Source organism: Meles meles, chromosome 5 (assembly GCF_922984935.1).
Source record: "Meles meles chromosome 5, mMelMel3.1 paternal haplotype, whole genome shotgun sequence".
In the NCBI taxonomy this organism is placed as follows: Eukaryota; Metazoa; Chordata; class Mammalia; order Carnivora; family Mustelidae; genus Meles; species Meles meles.
This window is the reverse complement of record NC_060070.1, coordinates 124,959,734-124,978,163: the sequence shown is the minus strand read 5'-3', so window position 1 is coordinate 124,978,163 and position 18,430 is coordinate 124,959,734. Positions and strand designations below refer to the sequence as shown.

The window sequence follows — 18,430 nt, the reverse complement described above, 5'->3', positions numbered from 1 at the left end:
CTACAGTGAGCCAGCCCTGGTCTGGGAACTGTTACTCAGCCCACAGAAAGTACACACAGAAGTTGAAAGTGAGTGTAAGCCAGAAAGCTCTGCCTTCTCCTGTCTGAGACTGGTCATTGCCCAGCAAAACTGAGCATGAATATCACATCACTGGATCTGCTAAAAACAGTCTGATTATCAGCTGTTCATCGACCAGAGATGGAGTTGCACAGTGTCTAAACTGGAATGATCTTTATTTATTTATTTTTAAAAGATTTTATTTATTTATTTGACAGACAGAGATCACAAGTAGGCAGAGAGGCAAGCAGAGAGAGACAGAGAGAGAGAGAGAGAGAGAGAGAGAGAGGAGGAAGCAGGCTCCCCGCCAAGCAGAGAGCCCTATGTGGGACTCAATCCCAGGACCCTGGGATCATTACTTGAGCCAAAGGCAGGGGGTCTAACCCACTGAGCCACCCAGGCACCCCTAAAGTGAATCTCTTAAACATATAGTTAGTTCATCTTTCCTTAACCATTCTGTCAACCTCATGCTTTGATTGGAGTATGTTTATGTTCATTTCTTTCATGAATTTAGGTTAAGTTTTCAGCCATTATTTCTTCAAATAAACCTCTCTTACTTTTTTCTTTCTTTTCTGTCTGGGACTCCCAAAATGCATATGTTGGTTCCTTCTATGGTGTCATAGGGTCTTAGGGTGTCTTAGGTGTCTTAGGGTCTCTTCCCTTTTCTTCAGGTTTTTTTTTTCATTCTCTTCTCAGACTTGATAATTTCAATTGACCTATCTTCATATTCAGTGATTATTCTGTTTTCTGGACTTTGCTCTTGAATACTCTAGTAAATTTTCCGTTCAGTTATTGTATATATCAGCACTGGACTTTTAGTTTGTCTTTATGTTTTGCATCTCTTTGTAGATACTTTATTTTATCCATATCTCATTTTCTTGACTTCCCTGTCTTCCTTTAATTCCTTGACCATCTTACAGACAGTTGATTTGAAGTTCTTGTCTAGTAAGTCCACCATCCAATCTATCAGGGACATTTTCTGTTATTATTATTTTACGTCGAAAGGGTCATATTGCCCTCTTTCTTTATATACTTTGTGTTTTATTGTTGTTGAAAGCTGGTCATCTCACTCTTATGTTGTGGTAACTCTGAAAATCATTCTCCCCACCAACAGGTTTGTTGTTTGTTTTGATTTTTTATTGTTGTAGGTTGTGCACCAGAAATCAGCTTTAGGTGTACACTTCGGCTCTTCTCATGTCATTTTTGAGCCTACACTTTTCCCTAAGCATGTGTATGCTTTCTACATTCCCATTCCCTCCCCCGCACCAATATTGTTCAGTGAGAATCTGGGAGCACAGTGGCAATTCCTCTGTGTGGTCACAGAGCTGAGAATAGAAGCCCTTAGCTTCTTTTTTGCCTGCTCACCTGGGACCCACCCAGGGTCTCTCTGGCCTATGAAACTAGCACAGGGCTCTACATAAAGGAGGAACAATATCTAGGTCAGTGTTTCCCAAAATGTACACTGACATTGATGTTTCCTCCCCACTGAGTAACCAAGGACTCTGGCGTTAGGGAAGAGAGCTACCTTAAGGCCATAACCGCTGGTTCCCAGATCTTCAGCCAGCCCCACAAACATCCTGGATGCTCCAATAAACACACTGCCACTTTCCGTGGAGAGGACCTTGGACCCGTGAGTCCCTGTCACTTGTTCCTACTGCTGCCTCTGATTCTGGAGGCTGGGTTACTGGCTCTTACCCTCAGTGATGTCAGTGCCAGAATCTTTCATCCTGACCACCTCAGGTCCTACTGTCTGCTACTTTTAACACCAAGACAGGAGCTCTACTACCCAAACTCAAATCTCATTTCTACCCTGATGGCTGATCCAGGGATTTGAGGGTGGCCAGATGGAGCTCCCAAGGGTTTCAAATCCTGCAGCTGAGTCAATGAACTACAACATAACTAAAGCCCTTTCCTGAGCCCAAGACATCTCAGAGGCATCTGCTTCAAATAAATCTCTCTTTTTTCTTTTCTGTCTGGGACTCCCAAAATGCATATGTTGGTTCCCTTTATGGTGTCTTGGTGCTCCCTTAAGGTCTCTTCCCTTTTCTTCGTTTTTTGTTTTTTTCATTCTCTCCTCAGACTTGATAATTTCAATTATCAACAGTGCTACCTGTCTATACTGCCCATGTATTTGAAATATGAGTGCGGAAGTTACTCTTCATATTCTTGGTTCCTTGTTCAGGCAACCAAGACCAATATGTACATATTAAACTCCCAAAGGAACTCATGCAAGTGCATGCACACATGCATACACAAATCATAAAAAACTCCCCATGCCAAATTCCCACAAACTTTCTTCTTTACAGCCCCAAAGCCAACTTTAAGGAATTCTGCCTACAACAATCCATCCTCCCTCCCTCTCTCCCTCCCTCCCTCCCTTCCTCTAAGTATACTCCATGAATGCCTCTGGGCCAGTGTTTGTGTTAGGCCTCGTAATCATTTAATGAAACAGACAAAATACATATTGTCTTAATGCTTCCCATCTGACAGGAAAGACAGACAATAAATAAAACGTAATAATAGTAGTACATTAGACATTGCTGTTACCTATTGCTAAATAACACAAAAATCTCCAAATGGTACAACCATATTTTATTCTCTCTCATTGTGTGAGTCAGCTAGGCCCAACAGCAGCTCTTCTGCTCTGTGTGACATAGGCTGGGGCTAGAGTCATCTTTGAGATCTGAATGGTCTAGAATATTCCAGAATATGTTGCCTCTCAGTGGGGATGCCCTGAGGTTGTCAAATGCTGCTTGCTGCCATTATGGACTGTTGGTGCCATCTGGTGTTAACCCAGGTCTTGAAGGCTAACAAGCTCAGGGAGAAAAGAGAAACCAATAGAAGCCCATCTGGTGCCAAATATTGCTTTGTGTGCTTTGTGTGACTTCTCCTTCAGTTGTCCAAATTCAGCCTTGCCTTTCTCTGAAGGAGCATAACACCCTCACTGTTTTCTCTCTCACTCCCCTTTCCTCAGCCTTTGCTGGTCCCCCCCGCACCCCATCATGATCCCTCAGCATCTTGACCTGGGCCTGCTTCCACCAACCACCAGACAGGAACAAGAAAGTGCCCCACGGCCAAGGACAACACCCTGGAGCATAAACTCAATGCTTTCCCTCCTCTCAAGCCCTGACCCATCCACCTACAGAGCACAGGGCATGCCTGAAAGACAGGTATCTGTTACCTCTTTCTGCAGGCCAGGCAGTGGTCACAAACATGAAATCTTCTCTCCCTAGCTGTCTGGATCTCCACCTGCATAAGCACCTGTGTACCAGGCTGTTGTCTGCTTGTTGGCCATGCTCAACCACAGGCACAGACCCCACCTGCAGCTCAGCTTCATCCCTCCCCTGACCCTGAGCCAGCAGCTCCTAACCAGAAGGGAAATCAGAAAGCTCAAGGGACTAACAAGCCCAGTGTAGAAAAAGTGGGTTCCAGTGGAGTCTGTATTTGACCTGACTCAGAGCACTACATGCTCTCAGAGGCCTGGCCTTGCCCTCCACCCTCACCCCTGGCCCAGGCTCCCAAGCTGCATTTGGCCTTCCCTGCTCCTTCTTGGCCCACTTGCACCTGGAATCACAGCTCCTCCCCAAATGCTGCTTGGCTGAGGCTGCCAGGGCCTTCCCACCCCTTTCCTAGTAGGGACTCCCCCAGGCAATTCAGGCAGTGCTTGTTGCAACCTTCTTGTAAATGAGGTATAGGGAATTCTTGAGACCCCGGCCTGAGGCTGTCTGTCCACCCTCTGCATCCTGAAGCTGCCCTTGCCACCACCTCTCCACCACCTACCACATGGAAACACCCCTGGAAGAGCCCTGCTTAACCTGAGAATAGAGACAGGGAAGGACAAGCTCAGAGCAGGGAGTCCCAGTCCCACTGCCCAACCCTCACCCAGAGCAAGGAGAGGCCATGCTCACCACTCAAGGGCCCTGGTATCCCTGGCTGTGAGCAGGGCTAAGGGTGGGGATGCAGACATGTCTCCCAACCCCTTTCAGAAATATGACTTCCAGCTCCTGTTACAGAAGTTGTTGTCCCCTACAGTCTATGCAGAGGGAGACATGAGGGGCCCCACATCCCATGAGAGCCCATCCCATCCCACCCACTCCCCAGATTTCTCACTTGGGTTCCCATAACTGCTATTGATTTCTTGTTCTTGGAGAAAGAACACACACAATAATGGTGATAAAAGCAGCAGCAGCAGCAGCAGCCAGGCAGCTGTCTGTCCATACCTGCGCACTAGGGACTTTCCAGGAAAAGGGCCATATATCAACTGGGGTTCCCCAGGACCACAGGTCTACCCTCTTCCCTTAACCCTGGATCCTGACCTGACCAGAGTCAGAGCCCCCTCCTCAATCACCCGAGACCCACCAGAGTGCACAGCGTGTGCAGTGTGGTTCCCTGTGGCTTCCATGCAGCAAGTGAAACTCTGCTCCTCTCCCTGAGGGACCCTTATGGTCCCCCATGTCCAGTAGGTCCCATTCCCACTAGGTAGGACTCCCCTAACCTTCTAGGCATACTGGCTCTGGGGTTCCTGATCCTGGAGCCAGGTCAGGGAGATATTCCTGGGAGAGAAATGGAAAGCCCAGCATATTAGGCTGACCAAGCCCTCCAAGGGCTGGCTGCAGAACATGTTCTCTGTTGGGGGCACTGGGGAGAAAGCACGAAGCCTGTGAGGCACATGGCTGAGCCCTGCTCCCCTCTAAGGGAAACAGAGAGAAGAGGGCTGCTTCTCCTACCTTTTCACCTCTTGCTGAAGCCTTCATTGACCCCAGACCTTCTCCAAGTTTGTTCTGCATCCTGGGGTCCAGTTCCTTTGGACTGGCGGGAGGATGACCCTGGGATCCAGGCCTCACTTTCTTGGATCCACATGTTGATGCTGAGGAGGGGGTATGATGGGTGGGTTCTTGGGCTGAGGGGAATATAATGGAACTCTTTGTGACATGGAGGCTAGACTTCCTCTCCTGCCTGACACCCACCTTCCTGGTTCAATTTTCTGTAGCAGAGTCCACTGTCTCCCTGGACTATTAACACTGACAGGATTCAGATTTTTTTTTTTTAAGATTTTATCTATCATCTATCTATCTATCTATCATCTATTTAATTTATTTATAGAGTGCATGAGTGGGGAGGGTCATTGAGAGGGGGACAGAGAGAATCCCAAGCAGATTCTGTGCTGAGCTCATGACCTGAGTTAAAAATCAACCAGCTGGGCCACCCAGGTGCTCCCGAGAGAATTCACTTCTGGCCCCACATGATTGGTATCTCTATCCTTTATCCAGAGGCTTTAAGAGTTTAGGCCGATCACAATACAATGCGCCAACAGAACATATGTGCATTCCATAGGACAGGGAGGGTTTCCTTGGACAGGGTTTTTGCCGGAGGAGGTTCAATGGGTCTAGGGGAGAGGAAGGCCTCTGCCCCAGGGCTGAACCTTTTTTGCCCAAGAAGCCCATCCAGGACTCCAGATATTTCTGACGCTTCCATAAAGCTCTCCCTGCACATGGCTAAGGAATCCTGGCTTTGAGCGTCATCTACATCCCAGGTTTCTTGATTTCCATAATCAAGGTCAGTGTGGAAGAGCAGGGAGCTGTCCATCCATGGGTATTCAAGTCATAGGAGAGGAAGAGCTCCCCATCACAGTGGAAATGCCTGAAGACCCTGGTGCAGTTGTCTTCTTGGATCTCCCAGTCCCAGATCTCCTGGAGGAAATGCAAGCCGGCCACCATCCAGCAGTGAATTTCCCAACCTGTATCCCTCTGCCCTCCCCGCCCCAGTGACAAACTCCATCCAGAAGAGCCCCTGTCTGCTCTCCTCCCCATCTTCCCTGTGTTGGCTCAGTAATGGTCCCTGTAGGCTGAAGTCCATAGACCCTCAGTCCTCACCCCCACCCTCAGCCAAATCCAGGGAAAGAGATAGGTCTCTGCTCTCTGCCCTGAAATTCCCTGGGAAAGGTTTCCCATCCTTCTTGCTCTGACCCCGCTCTCACCTCTTCTTGGTGCCTGCAGGGCCAGGAGGTCTTCCAGACTCATTCTGAGTTCCTTCCCAGTGTCTCTCAAGTCCTTGGTCTCTGTTGCCCATGTCTCAGGTCCCCGGATTGCTTCGGCCCCTAATCTCTGTGACTCTGCCACGTCTTTCTTGTTGTCATGGTGCAGGAAGGCCTGACCATCCAAGTGTCTTTCATCAAAAATTCTCCGATGCACAGATTCATCCTGGGACACCCCTGTGAGGTTATAACAAAGACCATGGGATCCTGGGCAGGGAGCAGAACATGGATGAAACTACCTTCTGGAAGTAACTGCATGTCTTATGGTTCTCAGAAAAGCTCAGCTGTCCTGAGGTGCTTGAAGTATTGAGCATGCAGAAAATGCATCTGTACAAGGCACAGGAAGGAGGTTTTCTAATATAGGAAGAGAGGAAAGGGGGCAGGAAGGAGAGGGGAGAAGGAATGGCAGAGGGGGCTGGAAATGGGTAGACATGCAGGACAGGAGCCAGGAGAGGGAGGCACAGGCCTCTGTGGGTAGGTGAAGGTAGGAGGTCAAGGGGAAAGCCTGGCCTGCAGGGACCAAGGGAGAGACAAGAAAGCCATGGTGAAGGAGTGGTCTTCTTGCCAGCAGGGAGGGAAGGGCAGTGGGGAGCCCGAAGTTGATTAATTGATGGCTAGAGCTGCCATGGAGCCCAGGGGGGTTATGGTGGAGTGGAGAGCCAGGGGCTGCTGCCTGTGGTGAAGGTTCATCAGGGAGGAGGTAGGGTGAAGGGAGGGAGGGACTCTGAGGCAGAAGGCCTGTTGCGGGGGGCTGGATTGTGGGCACAAGGGAGCTTAATGTTGGCCAGTGCCCGTGGAGGAGGGCAAGGGTTAGGTCCAAGTGGAATAGTGGCAGGGTGAGTCCCCAGGTGGGGATGGGCTGGACCTGCCAGGGTCCCCTGGGGAGAGGCAGTAGGCAGGGGTTTCAGAGAGGCAGAGCAGGGAGCCCAAGGGTAGTTTATATGAGAAAGGAGGGGAATGAAAGAGAAAACAGAATCAAAACACCGTGGTGTTAAAGGCGTTGGTTTGGAGGGCCCCGAGGCATGGAGGCCTCATCGGATACTTTGCCACACTTCTTGAAGTCTACTGGTTACCTATCAGTGAGCATCCTAGCCCATCTTTAAAAACAGAGCATTTACTTGTCACGGAGAACTCTAAGTTTCAAAACAGATGGGGACAGAAGACCATCAAGTGTGTTCCGAGACTCACATTTCAGTGTTTCTTCCTGTTCATGCCTGTAAATGATGCATATTCCGTTTTCTTTGCTTATACTTTATTTAAAATTCAGTATTACTCTTACGACTTAAGCATTTCTTCTATGCTCCAATAAAGATTTTTTTAAATGGCAAAAAAAAAAAAAAAAAAAAAAAAAAAAAAAAAAAACACCGTGGTGAACTCCTTGGAGAAGGACCTGCATGGTGGGGGTGATACTGGGAAGGGGGGCAGGTCAGACCCCCCAGAGAGGTTTAGAGGGTACATCCAGCACAGGACAGGCAGACTGGGAGAATGCTGGCTGTAGGGAAAGGCTGGAGCTGACCATGTGGCAGAAACAGCCAGTTTCTAGGTGTCAGGAGTGAGGCCCACTGGGGTCAAGGAACCAAAGGAGGGATGAGGGCCAAGGATCTGGGCAGTTGGACCTGGAGCAGTTTTCAGGTCTTTGGGGGAGAGGGGATGGCAAGTACCTAGGAATAAACATAACCAAAGAGGTAAAATGTCTATACATTGAAAACTAGAAAACACTGATGAAAGAAACTGAAGATGGCACAAACAAATGGGAAGACAATCCATGCTCATGGATTGGAAGAACAATATTGTTAAGATGTCTATACTACCCCAAATCTACATATTTGATGTAATACCTATCAAAATACCAACAGCACTTCTCACAGAACTAGAACAAATAATCCTAAAATTTGTATGGAACTACAAAAGAGCCTGAATAGCCAAAGCAACCTTGAAAAGGAGGTATCACATTCCAGACTTCAAGTTATAGTACAAAGTTGTACTAAGGGGTGCCTTCGTGGCTTGGTCATTAGCTTCTGTCTTTGGCTCAGGTCATGATCCCAGGATCCTGGGATCAAGTCCCGCATCAAGCCTCCTGCTCCGAGGGAAACTTGCTTCTCCTTCTCCCTCTCCCACTTCCCCTGCTTGTGCTCCCTCTCTTGCTGTGTCTCTCTCTGTCAAATAAATAAATAAAATCTTTAAAAAAACACACAAAAGACCTCACAAATGTGAGGTTACTGGCACAAAAATACATGTATAGATCAATGATACAGAGTAGAAAATCCAGAAGTAAACTCACAGTTATACGATCAATTTGTCTTTGAGAAAATAGGAAAGAATAATCAATGGAAAAAAGACTGTCTACCCCAAAATGATGTTGAGAAAACTGGACAGCAACATGCAAAAGAATGAAACTGGACCATCTCCTTAAACCACACACAAAAGTGAATTCAAAACAGATTAAAGAGTTAAATGTGAGGAAACCATATAAATCCTAGAAGAGAGTTCAGGCAGTAATTTCTCAGACATCAAGCACAACAACATTTTTCTAGGTATGACTCCTGAGGCAAGGAAAACAAAAACAAAAATAAACTATTTGGATCAAAATAAAAAGCTTCAGTACAGTGAAGGAGGAGCCGACAGAATGGGAGAAAATATTTGCAGACAACATATCTGATAAAGGGTTAGTATCTAAAATGACAAAGAACTTACACAATTAAACAAAGAAAAAGCAAATATTCCAATTAAAAAATGAACAGAAGACATGAACAGACATGTTTCCAAGAAGACATCTAAGTGGCCAACAGACACAGGAAAAGATGCTCATCATCATCAGGGATGATCATCATCATCAGGGAAATACAAATCAAAACCACAATGAATACCACCTTTCACCAGGTCCTTTTCATCCCAGGGGAAGAAAATACCATGTTAGAGGCCGGGGACAGGGTGAGGCCATGAGATCATAGAGGAAATTCCTAGTCCTGGTTGAAAATGAAGTTTCCAGAATTGTGCCTGCAGACCCAGGACAGGATCAGGAAACATGAAGAATGAGGTGTGGGGTCACTGGGTCACCTGACTTGCTGGAGGTCTGTTCTCAGCAGGATCCTTCCTCTCCGTCCCGTGACTGCTGGGAATCAGGTCCCCATCACCAGGATTAACAAGATGAAAATGTGTCCTTCATTGTCACAAATGTTTGCTACACACTGAGTGTTAGTGATCAGCTCCAGAGTGGGCAAGTACATGTGCAAGGATGGTACTTTCCAGTTACAAGGCAGGACAGTCTGCTACTAGGAAACCCCCAGAGAGACAAGAAACCTCAGATCCCCCCACTCCATTCCCTACCTGAGCGCTTCTTCCTCCAGATCACAGCTCCAACCACCACAGCGACCACAAGGAGAGCCAGAACAGCAATGATCCATGTGATGAGGACGATGGGAAGAGGAGGCTCTAGAAAGGGAAGGGAGGGTGAGGGGTCCAGACCTCTGGTTTGAATCCTGACCCTGTTGAAATTCTCCAGAAGGCCTCTGCTTTCCCTGAGAAGAGGCTCGACTTCAAAACTCTCCTTACCCCATCTCAAGGTAATGGGCTCAGACAGTCCCTCGTGCTGCACATGGCATGTGTATCTCTGCTCCTCTCCAGAAGGCACCACCATGGCGGCCCACTTTTGGAAGGTTCCATCTCCTGCAGGCCTGGTCTCCACAAGCTCTGTGTCCTGGGTCAGGTCCTCTCCCTCACGCTGCCAGGTCAGGGTGATCTCCACAGGGTAGAAGCCCAGGGCCCAGCACCTCAGGGTGACATCACGGTCAGAGATGGGGTGGTGGGTCACGTGTGTGTTGGGGGGTTCTAAAGAAAAAGAATCAGAAATTTTACCCTTTGGTTTACCATTAATGGCCACCGAAAGGGCATTCATGCGACCATCCTGAGGTGGACAGGGCCATTGGTTTGAATGGAAGAAGCACAAAACCCAGAAACCAATGTAGTCTAAAGGATCTCCTAATCCTGGGAAGTTCTAGAATCAGGGAGAGAGTCCAGGGTAGGAGGCTGTAGGTCTAAGTGAGAGAGCACACTAATGTGTGCTGACTGGGTGGGAAGGTGAATGAGTCAGAAAACCTGGAGTCAGACCTCCAAAGATGTTCTCAGATGGAGAACAAGGCCTTGAGAGGGGGTCACGGTTGCCAAGGTGGCTGCCAAGGTCAAAGGGAACCGCTGATGGGTTATTGCAGGGATTATTGCAGGGATTATTGCCTCCTGGGAGAGACTGGATTCCTCCATTGTCCTTTAGAGAAAAGCGGCCCTCTGGGTGAGTCACTCTCTAGTAGGAACCTGAACACCCAGGCGGGCCTCCCTCTCCCCACCCGTGGGAGGGCGGTGTTCTGCCACTGAGTCCATTTTCCCTTCCTAGTGGGAAGCCAGCCCCAGGGGAGGGGAGATCAGGGAGGCCCTGTTGGCCCTTGTACTTGAGCGCAGCAGCGTCTCCTTCCCGTTCTCCAGGTGCCTCCGGAGCCACTCCACGCACGTGACCTCCAGGTAGTTCCCGTAGCGCTCTGCCTCACCGGCCGCCTCCCACTTGCTGCGGGTGATCTGCGCCGCGGTGTCCGCCGCGGTCCAGGAACGCAAGTCCTCGTTCAGGGCGATGTAATCCGCGCCGTCATACGCCCACTGCTGGTACCCGCGGAGGAGACGCCCGTCGGCCCCCACGTCGCAGGCAGAAGTCCACTGGAAGGTGTGAGACCCTGGCCCCGCCCCCCAGCCCGACAGCAGCGGTCAGCCCCCCAAACCTTCCCAGCCCCTACGGGCGAGCGACTAAGTCCAAACACAAAGTAAACCCCATTAGAGGTTCCCGCGCGCTCTTCCCGGGTCTGGGCACAAGTGGGTCCCGCAGCCTCACGGTGGCGCTCATACCCGGACACTCGGGGGCGACACCGGCCCGTCGGTGGGGATGGGGGTCGTGACCTGGACCCGGGCCCTGTCGCTCACCGGCTTCGCTCTGGTTGTAGTAGCCCCGCAGGGTGTTCAGGCTCACTTGGAAAGCCTGCGCGTTGTGCTTGACCCTCCGCGTCTCCTGGTCCCAATACTCCGGCCCCTCCTGCTCCACCCACGGCGCCCGCGGCTCCATCCTCAGACTGGCAGAGTCGCTGTCGAACCGCGCGAACTGCGTGTCGTCCACGTAGCCGACTTCCCAGTACCGGGGCTCCCCCCCGGGCCGGGACACCGCGGTGGAGAAATACCTCAGGGAGTGGGAGCCTGCGGACGCGGAGGGGCTGAGACCCCGCCCGCCCCTCCTCTCGGCGCGCGGCCCGGGGCCCAGAAGGGGGCGGGGTGGGGCGGTTTGGGGGAGGGTAAGCACCGAGTTGGGGAGAGCAGGGCGGAGGCGGGGAGGGACGGGGGAGCACAGGCCGGGGCGGGGATGGGGGAGGCAGAGAGGCGCCGTCCCCTGGGGTCCCGCGTTCCCGCCCGGCGGTCCCCTCGCTCCCGCCCCGCAGAGGCCGTTTCCTCCCGCCCCCGCACTCACCCGCCCAGGTGTCGGCCACTGCCAGGGCCCCCGACAGCAACAGTGCGAGGGTTCGGGGGCCCATGCCCCAGACCCTTAGGGTCTGAGGAGGAGAACTGAGTCCCAACCGTCTGGTAAAGACTTTAGAAGCTGGATCCGCGGTGCCGCTGATTGGCTTCTCCAGAAACTTGATGTCCAATGGGAGTGTGCACTGGGGTCGCGTCACGAGTATCCAGGTAGGAGGACATGACGCAGGTTGTGAGAGGGAGAAGTGAAACCCAAGGAGATGGGGACTCCCGGGCACTCTGCTTCCTCGCCCCAGACGCCACCCTGGGATCTGAGACCCTGAGAGGCAGGTCTGGGGACCTGGGCCTTTGACCCGACCCCTCACGTACTGCACAACGCGCTCTTGTGATTCTGTCTGCCTGAGTTGTGGCGCAGGAACTGTGTGAATAAGTGATTCTGAAACATTTTGTTCACAGGGTATCTATATGGTCTTACAAATTACTGAGGATCCCAAGAATATTTTTGTGTATGTGGGTTTTGTGTTTGTGTGTGATATTTACCATAGTAGTAATAAAACAGGGTTAAACATTTATTATTAATAAATTTATTAATCCATTTAGAATTATATTAAAAGCAGCTGACATGAAAACAGAAATACTGTTTTTATGAAAAATAACTAGTTCCCCAAATAAATAGGATAGCGAGAAGAGTCGATTTTCTTACATTTTCCCTTTTTGCAAGTCTCTTTCTTGTCTGTCTTCCAAGAATACGATTGGATGTTCAGATTTGCTTCTGCATTTATGGAGTTGTTTTGATTGAAGTATATGAACAAATTTACAGTCTTGCACAAATATTGAGAATATTATGTTTCATAACCTTTTCAGAGAATTATTGCTATTCATCTTTGATATTATATTCAAACTACACACGGTATTCGTTCTCTAAGGTTACTTGTGAAGTGGAACCTGAAACAGTATCATTGACTATGTCCTTGTCTGTTATATTAAAATCCACAGGCCCAACTTGCACACCAGATGGATCTTGTACTAATGCATGATTAAAAAAAAAATTTTTTGGGGGGGCGCCTGGGTGGCTCAGTGGGTTAAAGCCTCTGCCTTCAGCTCAGGTCATGATCCCAGGGTCCTGGGATCGAGCCCCACATCGGGTTCTCTGCTCAGCAGGGAGCCTGCTTCCTCCTCTCTCTCTGCCTGCCTCTCTGCCTACTTGTGATCTCTGTCTGTCAAATAAATAAATAAAAATCTTTAAAAAAATTTTTTAATTTAAAATTTAAATTTTATTTTTTAAAAGATTTTATTTATTTATTTGACAGAGAGAGACAGACAGAGACAGCGAAAGGGGGAACACAAACAAGGGGATTGGGAGAGGGAGAAGCAGGCTTCTCACAGAGCAGGGAACCTGATGCCTGGCTGGATCCTAAAACTGATGTGGGGCATGATCCCAGAACCCCAGGATCATGACCTGAGCCTAAGGCAGATGCCTCACATGCCTAATGACTAAGCCACCCAGGAGCCCCTGATTTTTTTTTTTAAGAAATATGGGGGTGCCTGGGTGGCTCAGTGGGTTAAAGCCTCTGCCTTTGGCTCAGGTCATGATCTCAGGGTCCTGTGATCCAGCCTCACATCAGGCTCTCTGCTCAGAGGGGAGCCTGTTCCCTCCCGCCCCCCGCTCCCCCGCCTGCCTCCCTGCCCACTTGTGATCTCTGTCTGTCAAATAAATAAATAAGATATATAAAAAAAGAAATATGTTGTTTCACTAAGTTATATATGTGTTCCAGTGTTGATGAGAGTGAATTGAATTGTCAAAAATTCATGTTTGTTTCAATATTACCACCAATCCCAAGGAGAAAGTTTGTGGGTATTGAGAAGCTGTCAAGCTTATTAGCGGATCACAGGTTTTCCAAAATTCTGATTTTCTGTTGAGAGATTACATTTTATCAAGGCAGAAAGTACTATCAACTGTCATATGTGAGTTGATTTTCGTGAAGTGATAGGTTTGTGTTCATTTTCAAGAAACTGCCTGTGAAATATCCTAGTCTAAATAATCCAAGTTTCTCTTTCATTCATTCCTTCAAGCAAAAATGGCATTCCATAAAAAAAAAGAGGCCAAAAAAAAAAAAAGAGGTTATGTTCACACCAATTATTTTCCTTGGTGCTTAGGGATGTAGCAGAAGTGCTATACATCCCATGTTACAAATAAGATGTTACATATTGGGATTTGAGAATAACTTAGTAAAAATAATAATTTTTAATGCGTCAACCAGGATATTTTTGTTCTTGTGTGTTTTCATCTTGCTTTTTCATGGTCCATGATGCCAGCTGAGATTGGCAGTACATTGAAGCCAAATTGGAGGGATGAGAGCGGATTATTCTGCCATTTTTCTAGGTCTTTGAGTTGTTTATCAAATCTGGGGATGCTCGGGGTGCCTGGGTGGCTCAGTTGTTAAGCGTCTGCCTTTGGCTCAGGTCATGATTCCAGGGTTCTGGGACTGAACTCTGCATCAGGCTCCTTGTTCAGTGGGGAGCCTACTTCTCCCTCTTTCACTCCCCCTGTTTATATTCCCTCTCTCGCTGTCTCTCTCTCTCTATCAAATAAATAAACTCTTAAAAAAATAAAATATAGTTTGTCTGATATAAGAATTGTTTCTCCAGCTTTGTTTTGATGTCCGTTAACATGGTAAGTGGTTCTCTACCACCTCACTTTGAATCTGGAGGTGTCTTTGAGTCCTCTGATAAGCATCACACGATGGGTCTTTTATGCTGAGTGAAATCAGTCAAGCAGAGAAAGTCAATTATCATATGGTTTCACTTACTTGTGGAACATAGGGAATAACATGGAAGACATTAGGAGAAGGAAAGGAAAAGTGGATTGGTGCAATTGGAGGGGGAGATAAACCATGGGAGACTATGGACTCTGAGAAACAAACGGGGTTTTAGAGAGGAGGGGTGTGGGTGGAGGGTGAGTCTGGTGGTGGATATTAAGGCAGGCACTATTGCATGGAGCGCTGGGTGTGGTACATAAACAATAAATCTTGGAACATTGCATCAAAAACTAATGATGTATTTTATGGTGACTAACTTAACACAATAAAAAAATCCATTCTGACACCCTATGTCTTTTTTTTTTAAGTTTTATTTATTTATTTATTTGATAGAGAGCGAGATCACAAGTAGGCAGAGAGGCAGGCGGCGGTGGGGTGGGGTGGGGAAGCAGGCTCCCTGCTGAGCAGAGAGCCCAATGCAGGACTCTATCCCAGAACCCTGAGACCAGAACCTGAGCTGAAGGCAGAGGCTTAACCCACTGAGCCACCTAGGTGCCCCACCGTATGTCTTTTGATTGGAGCAGTTAGTCCTTTTCCATACACAGTAATTATTGAAAGATATGAAGCTAGTGCCATTGTATTACCTGGAAATTTGGTTTTTCTGTATATTGTCTGTATTCTTTCTGGTCCTTGTTACTTTTGGGCTCTCTCCGCTCAAAGGATCCCCTTTAATATTTCTTGCAGGGCTGGTTTATTGCTCACAAATTCCTTTAGTTTGTTGTTGTTGTTGCTATCTGTTTTTTTTTTGTTGTTTTTTTTTTTTTCCTGGACAGTCTTGATCTCTCCTGTTCTGGATGACAGCCTTGCTAGATAAAGTATTCTTGGCTGCATACTTGTCCCATTTAGCACATTGTATATGCCCTGCCTGTCCTTTCTGGCCTGCTAGTTCTCTGTGGACAGATTTGCTGCTTAACCATCTGAGCCACCCAAGAGCCCCATGACCGAGCTTTTTTATCTCAGCCTTGTGACTGACTTTCAAGTCTTCAAATTTTACATACTCCTGAAGCGTGGATGTGCACTGTTCCTCCTGGGGGAGGGAGAGGGGTCTTGCCTCGTTTCTTCCCTTTGCTGAGCTTTTGAGAGCAGTCTAGGAACGACATAGTGGTTCACACTTTATGGCAACACCGAGCAGAAAGCTGGAACCTCAACTCATTGTTTTCAACCAGCTTCCCTGCTCCAATGCCTGGGAACTCTACCGCACTCAGGCACCCTGTTCTTCTTGTGACCCAAGGGATCCTGAGACCACATCATCCCACCTAGGATTCTTCCCTGCCTTGCCACATGAGCACCTTTAAGCCAGGGATGTCTTTCACTGTAGCAGACTTCTGGAAGTTCTGCTGCTTGTAATACTTTGCAATAACCTCCTTAAGGAAGCTCTCTCCCCTCTGCCATGTCCTTTGATATATGGTCCTGATTCATGTCTCCGCACCTCCTACCCTGCAAAAAGTGGTTGCTTTTCTATTTGCTGAATTGCAACAATTCTTTTCTCAGATCTCTGATTGATTTCATAGGTGTTCAAAATGAGTTGGTAATGATCCAGCTGAATTCCAGGGACCAAACTTAGGGTCCCCTACTCCTTTACCATCTTAACTTCTCTCTGGAATAATGAAGCTGTTTTCTTACTGTCATTATTGGACTGTTTATTGAAAGTGTATGGAGGGGCGCCTGGGTGGCTCAGTTGTTGGGTATCTGCCTTCGCCTCAGGTCATGATCCTGGGGTCCTGGGATTGAGTCCCATGTCTGGCTCCCTGCTCAGTGGGGAGTCTGCTTCTCTATCTCCCTCTCCTCCTCTCCCCAGCTTGTGCTCTCTCTCAAACAAATAAATAAATAAATAGGTAAAATCTTTTTAAAAAAGTTTATGGAAATGTAACTGATTTTTGTGTATTGACCTCATGTCCTACCCCCTTGCTGAAATTATTAGTTCTGGTAGCTTTTTAGTTGATTCTCTAGGACTTCCTATATACAAGATCATGTCATCTGCAAACAGAAATAATTTTACTTTTTTTCTCTTCCCAGTCAGGATGCACTTTATCTTATTTTTTTGCTCTAGAATGTCCAGCACAAAGTTTAATAGAAGTGGTGAGATTGGGCATCCTTTTGGTGTTCCTGATGTTAGCAAGAAACAGCCAGTATTTTTCTATTAAGAAATTGTTAGCTTAAGGGTTTTCATAAATTATTTTATTTTTTATTTTTTTAAAGATTTTATTTTTTTGACACAGAGAGAGATCACAAGTAGGCAGAGAGGCAGGTGGAGAGAGAGGAGGAAGCAGGCTCCCCGCTGAGCAGAGAGCCCAATGCGGGGCTCCATCCTAGGACCCTGGGATCATGACCTGAGCCGAAGGCAGAGGCTTAAACCACTGAGCCACACAGGCACCCCCGTAATTCTTTTAATCAGTTTAAAGAAATTTTCTTCTGCTAATAATCTGTTGAATTTTTATTACAAGAAGGTGTCCAATTTTTGTCAAATGCTTCTTGTCCATCTGTTGAGACAAGTGTGTATTTTTTTTGTTTTTTTATTATATTAATATGGTGTATTACATAGATTGGTACAGATATTAAACCAGTCTTGCATTCCTGGATTGAATTTCACTTAGTCATGGTATACAACTCTTCTTATATATTGTTGGTTTTGATTTGGTACATTTTGTTGAATTGTGTGTGTATCTATATTCATAAGAGACATTGGTCTGTGGTTTTCTTTTTTCTTTCTTTCTTTCTTTTTTTTTTAAATTTATTTATTTATTTGACAGACAGAGATCACAGGTAGGCAGAGGCTCCCCGCTGAGCAGAGAGCCTGATGTGGGGCTCGATCCCAGGACCCCGGGATCAAGACCTGAGCTGAAGGCAGAGGCTTTAACCCACTGAGCCACCCAGGTGCCCCTTTTCTTTTTTTTTTTTAAAGAAGAGAGAACAGTTGAGATCAGCATGCTGGTCTAGTCTAGCACATCAAGGCTGCTGCCTTTCGACTCTCTCTTTTTTTTTTAGAGATTTTATTTATTTGACAGAGAGAGAGATACAGCGAGAGAGGGAACACAAGCAGTGGGAGTGGGAGAGGGAGAAGCAGGCTTCCAGGGGAGCAGGGAGACCGACCCCAGGGCACCCCTATCTGTAGTTTTCTTGTCTTGCAATATCTTTGTATCTGCATAATCCTAGCCTCACAGAATGAGTTGGGTTCCCTCCTCTCCTTTTTGGAAGGGTTTGTAAAGAATTGCTATTAATTCTTTCAGCACTTGGTATCATTCACAAGTGAAGCCAATTGAAACTGGGCTTTTTTTGTGGAATAGTTTTTGACAGTTAACTGTATCTTCTACTTCATTTTAGGTGTATTAGATGGTCTATTTCTCCTTGAGTCACGTAAACTATTATTGTCATATTGTCTATTTCTCAATTTGTCAGTTTTGCTTACATGGATTTGGGTGTTGAGTTATTATGTGAATATATGTTTAGAATTGTTCATCTCTCTGATGATTTGACCATTTTATCACTATAAAATGATCCTGTTTATCTTCCTAGCAGTTTAAAAGTCCCCTTTAGCTTTTTTTTGGCTTTTTTGGGCATAGCACACAGGGTTCTCTCTCCAGCTTTCTTATGGTTGTTTGCCTGAGATAACTTTTCCATCCCTTTGATTTTAATCTATTTGTAGCTGGGATCAAGTACATCTACTGTAGACAGAATACTTGGTTCTCATTTTGTGTTCAGTCTAACAATCTGCACTTTGATTGACAGCTTTAAGCCATTTAGATGTAATGTTAATGTACTGTAATGTACTGTTGGATTTATGATGGCATTTTACTTTTTGCTTTTTGTTTTTCATGCCTCCACTCATTCCTCTTTCACTGATAACTCCTTATTCAGTGAATAAACTATAATATTTTCATTATTTAATTATTAGTCACTATTTTGTAGCTTTTTAGTAAGAGATTTTTTGCTTTTGCCATTTTTTTCTACATTTATAATTTTGTGTTTTTTTTCTTTTCAAAGATTTTTTTAAAGACTTTTAAAAAAATTTGTTTAAAAG

The 18,430-nt window shown here is 46.8% G+C and overlaps 1 protein-coding gene across 3 annotated transcripts; it reads right to left on the bottom strand.

The window, feature by feature from the left end:
• Positions 1–2,628: 2,628 nt before the first annotated feature.
• On the bottom strand, positions 2,629–11,747 carry LOC123942641 (HLA class I histocompatibility antigen, alpha chain G-like). Of its 3 annotated transcripts, none has more exons than XM_046006703.1 (7): positions 11,589–11,747; positions 11,054–11,320; positions 10,534–10,809; positions 9,644–9,919; positions 9,419–9,523; positions 6,035–6,268; positions 2,629–4,957 (listed from the first exon to the last, which is right to left on the bottom strand). In XM_046006703.1, exons 1-7 carry the CDS (start codon positions 11,650–11,652, stop codon positions 4,548–4,550), a joined length of 1,632 nt encoding a protein of 543 aa, XP_045862659.1. In that variant the 5' UTR covers positions 11,653–11,747; the 3' UTR covers positions 2,629–4,547. The 3 variants fall into 3 exon arrangements, with proteins under 3 accessions (XP_045862659.1, XP_045862660.1, XP_045862661.1); XM_046006704.1 differs by having other exon boundaries at positions 10,534–10,738; positions 11,100–11,320; XM_046006705.1 differs by lacking the exon at positions 10,534–10,809.
• Between the last annotated feature and the right edge of the window lie 6,683 nt (positions 11,748–18,430).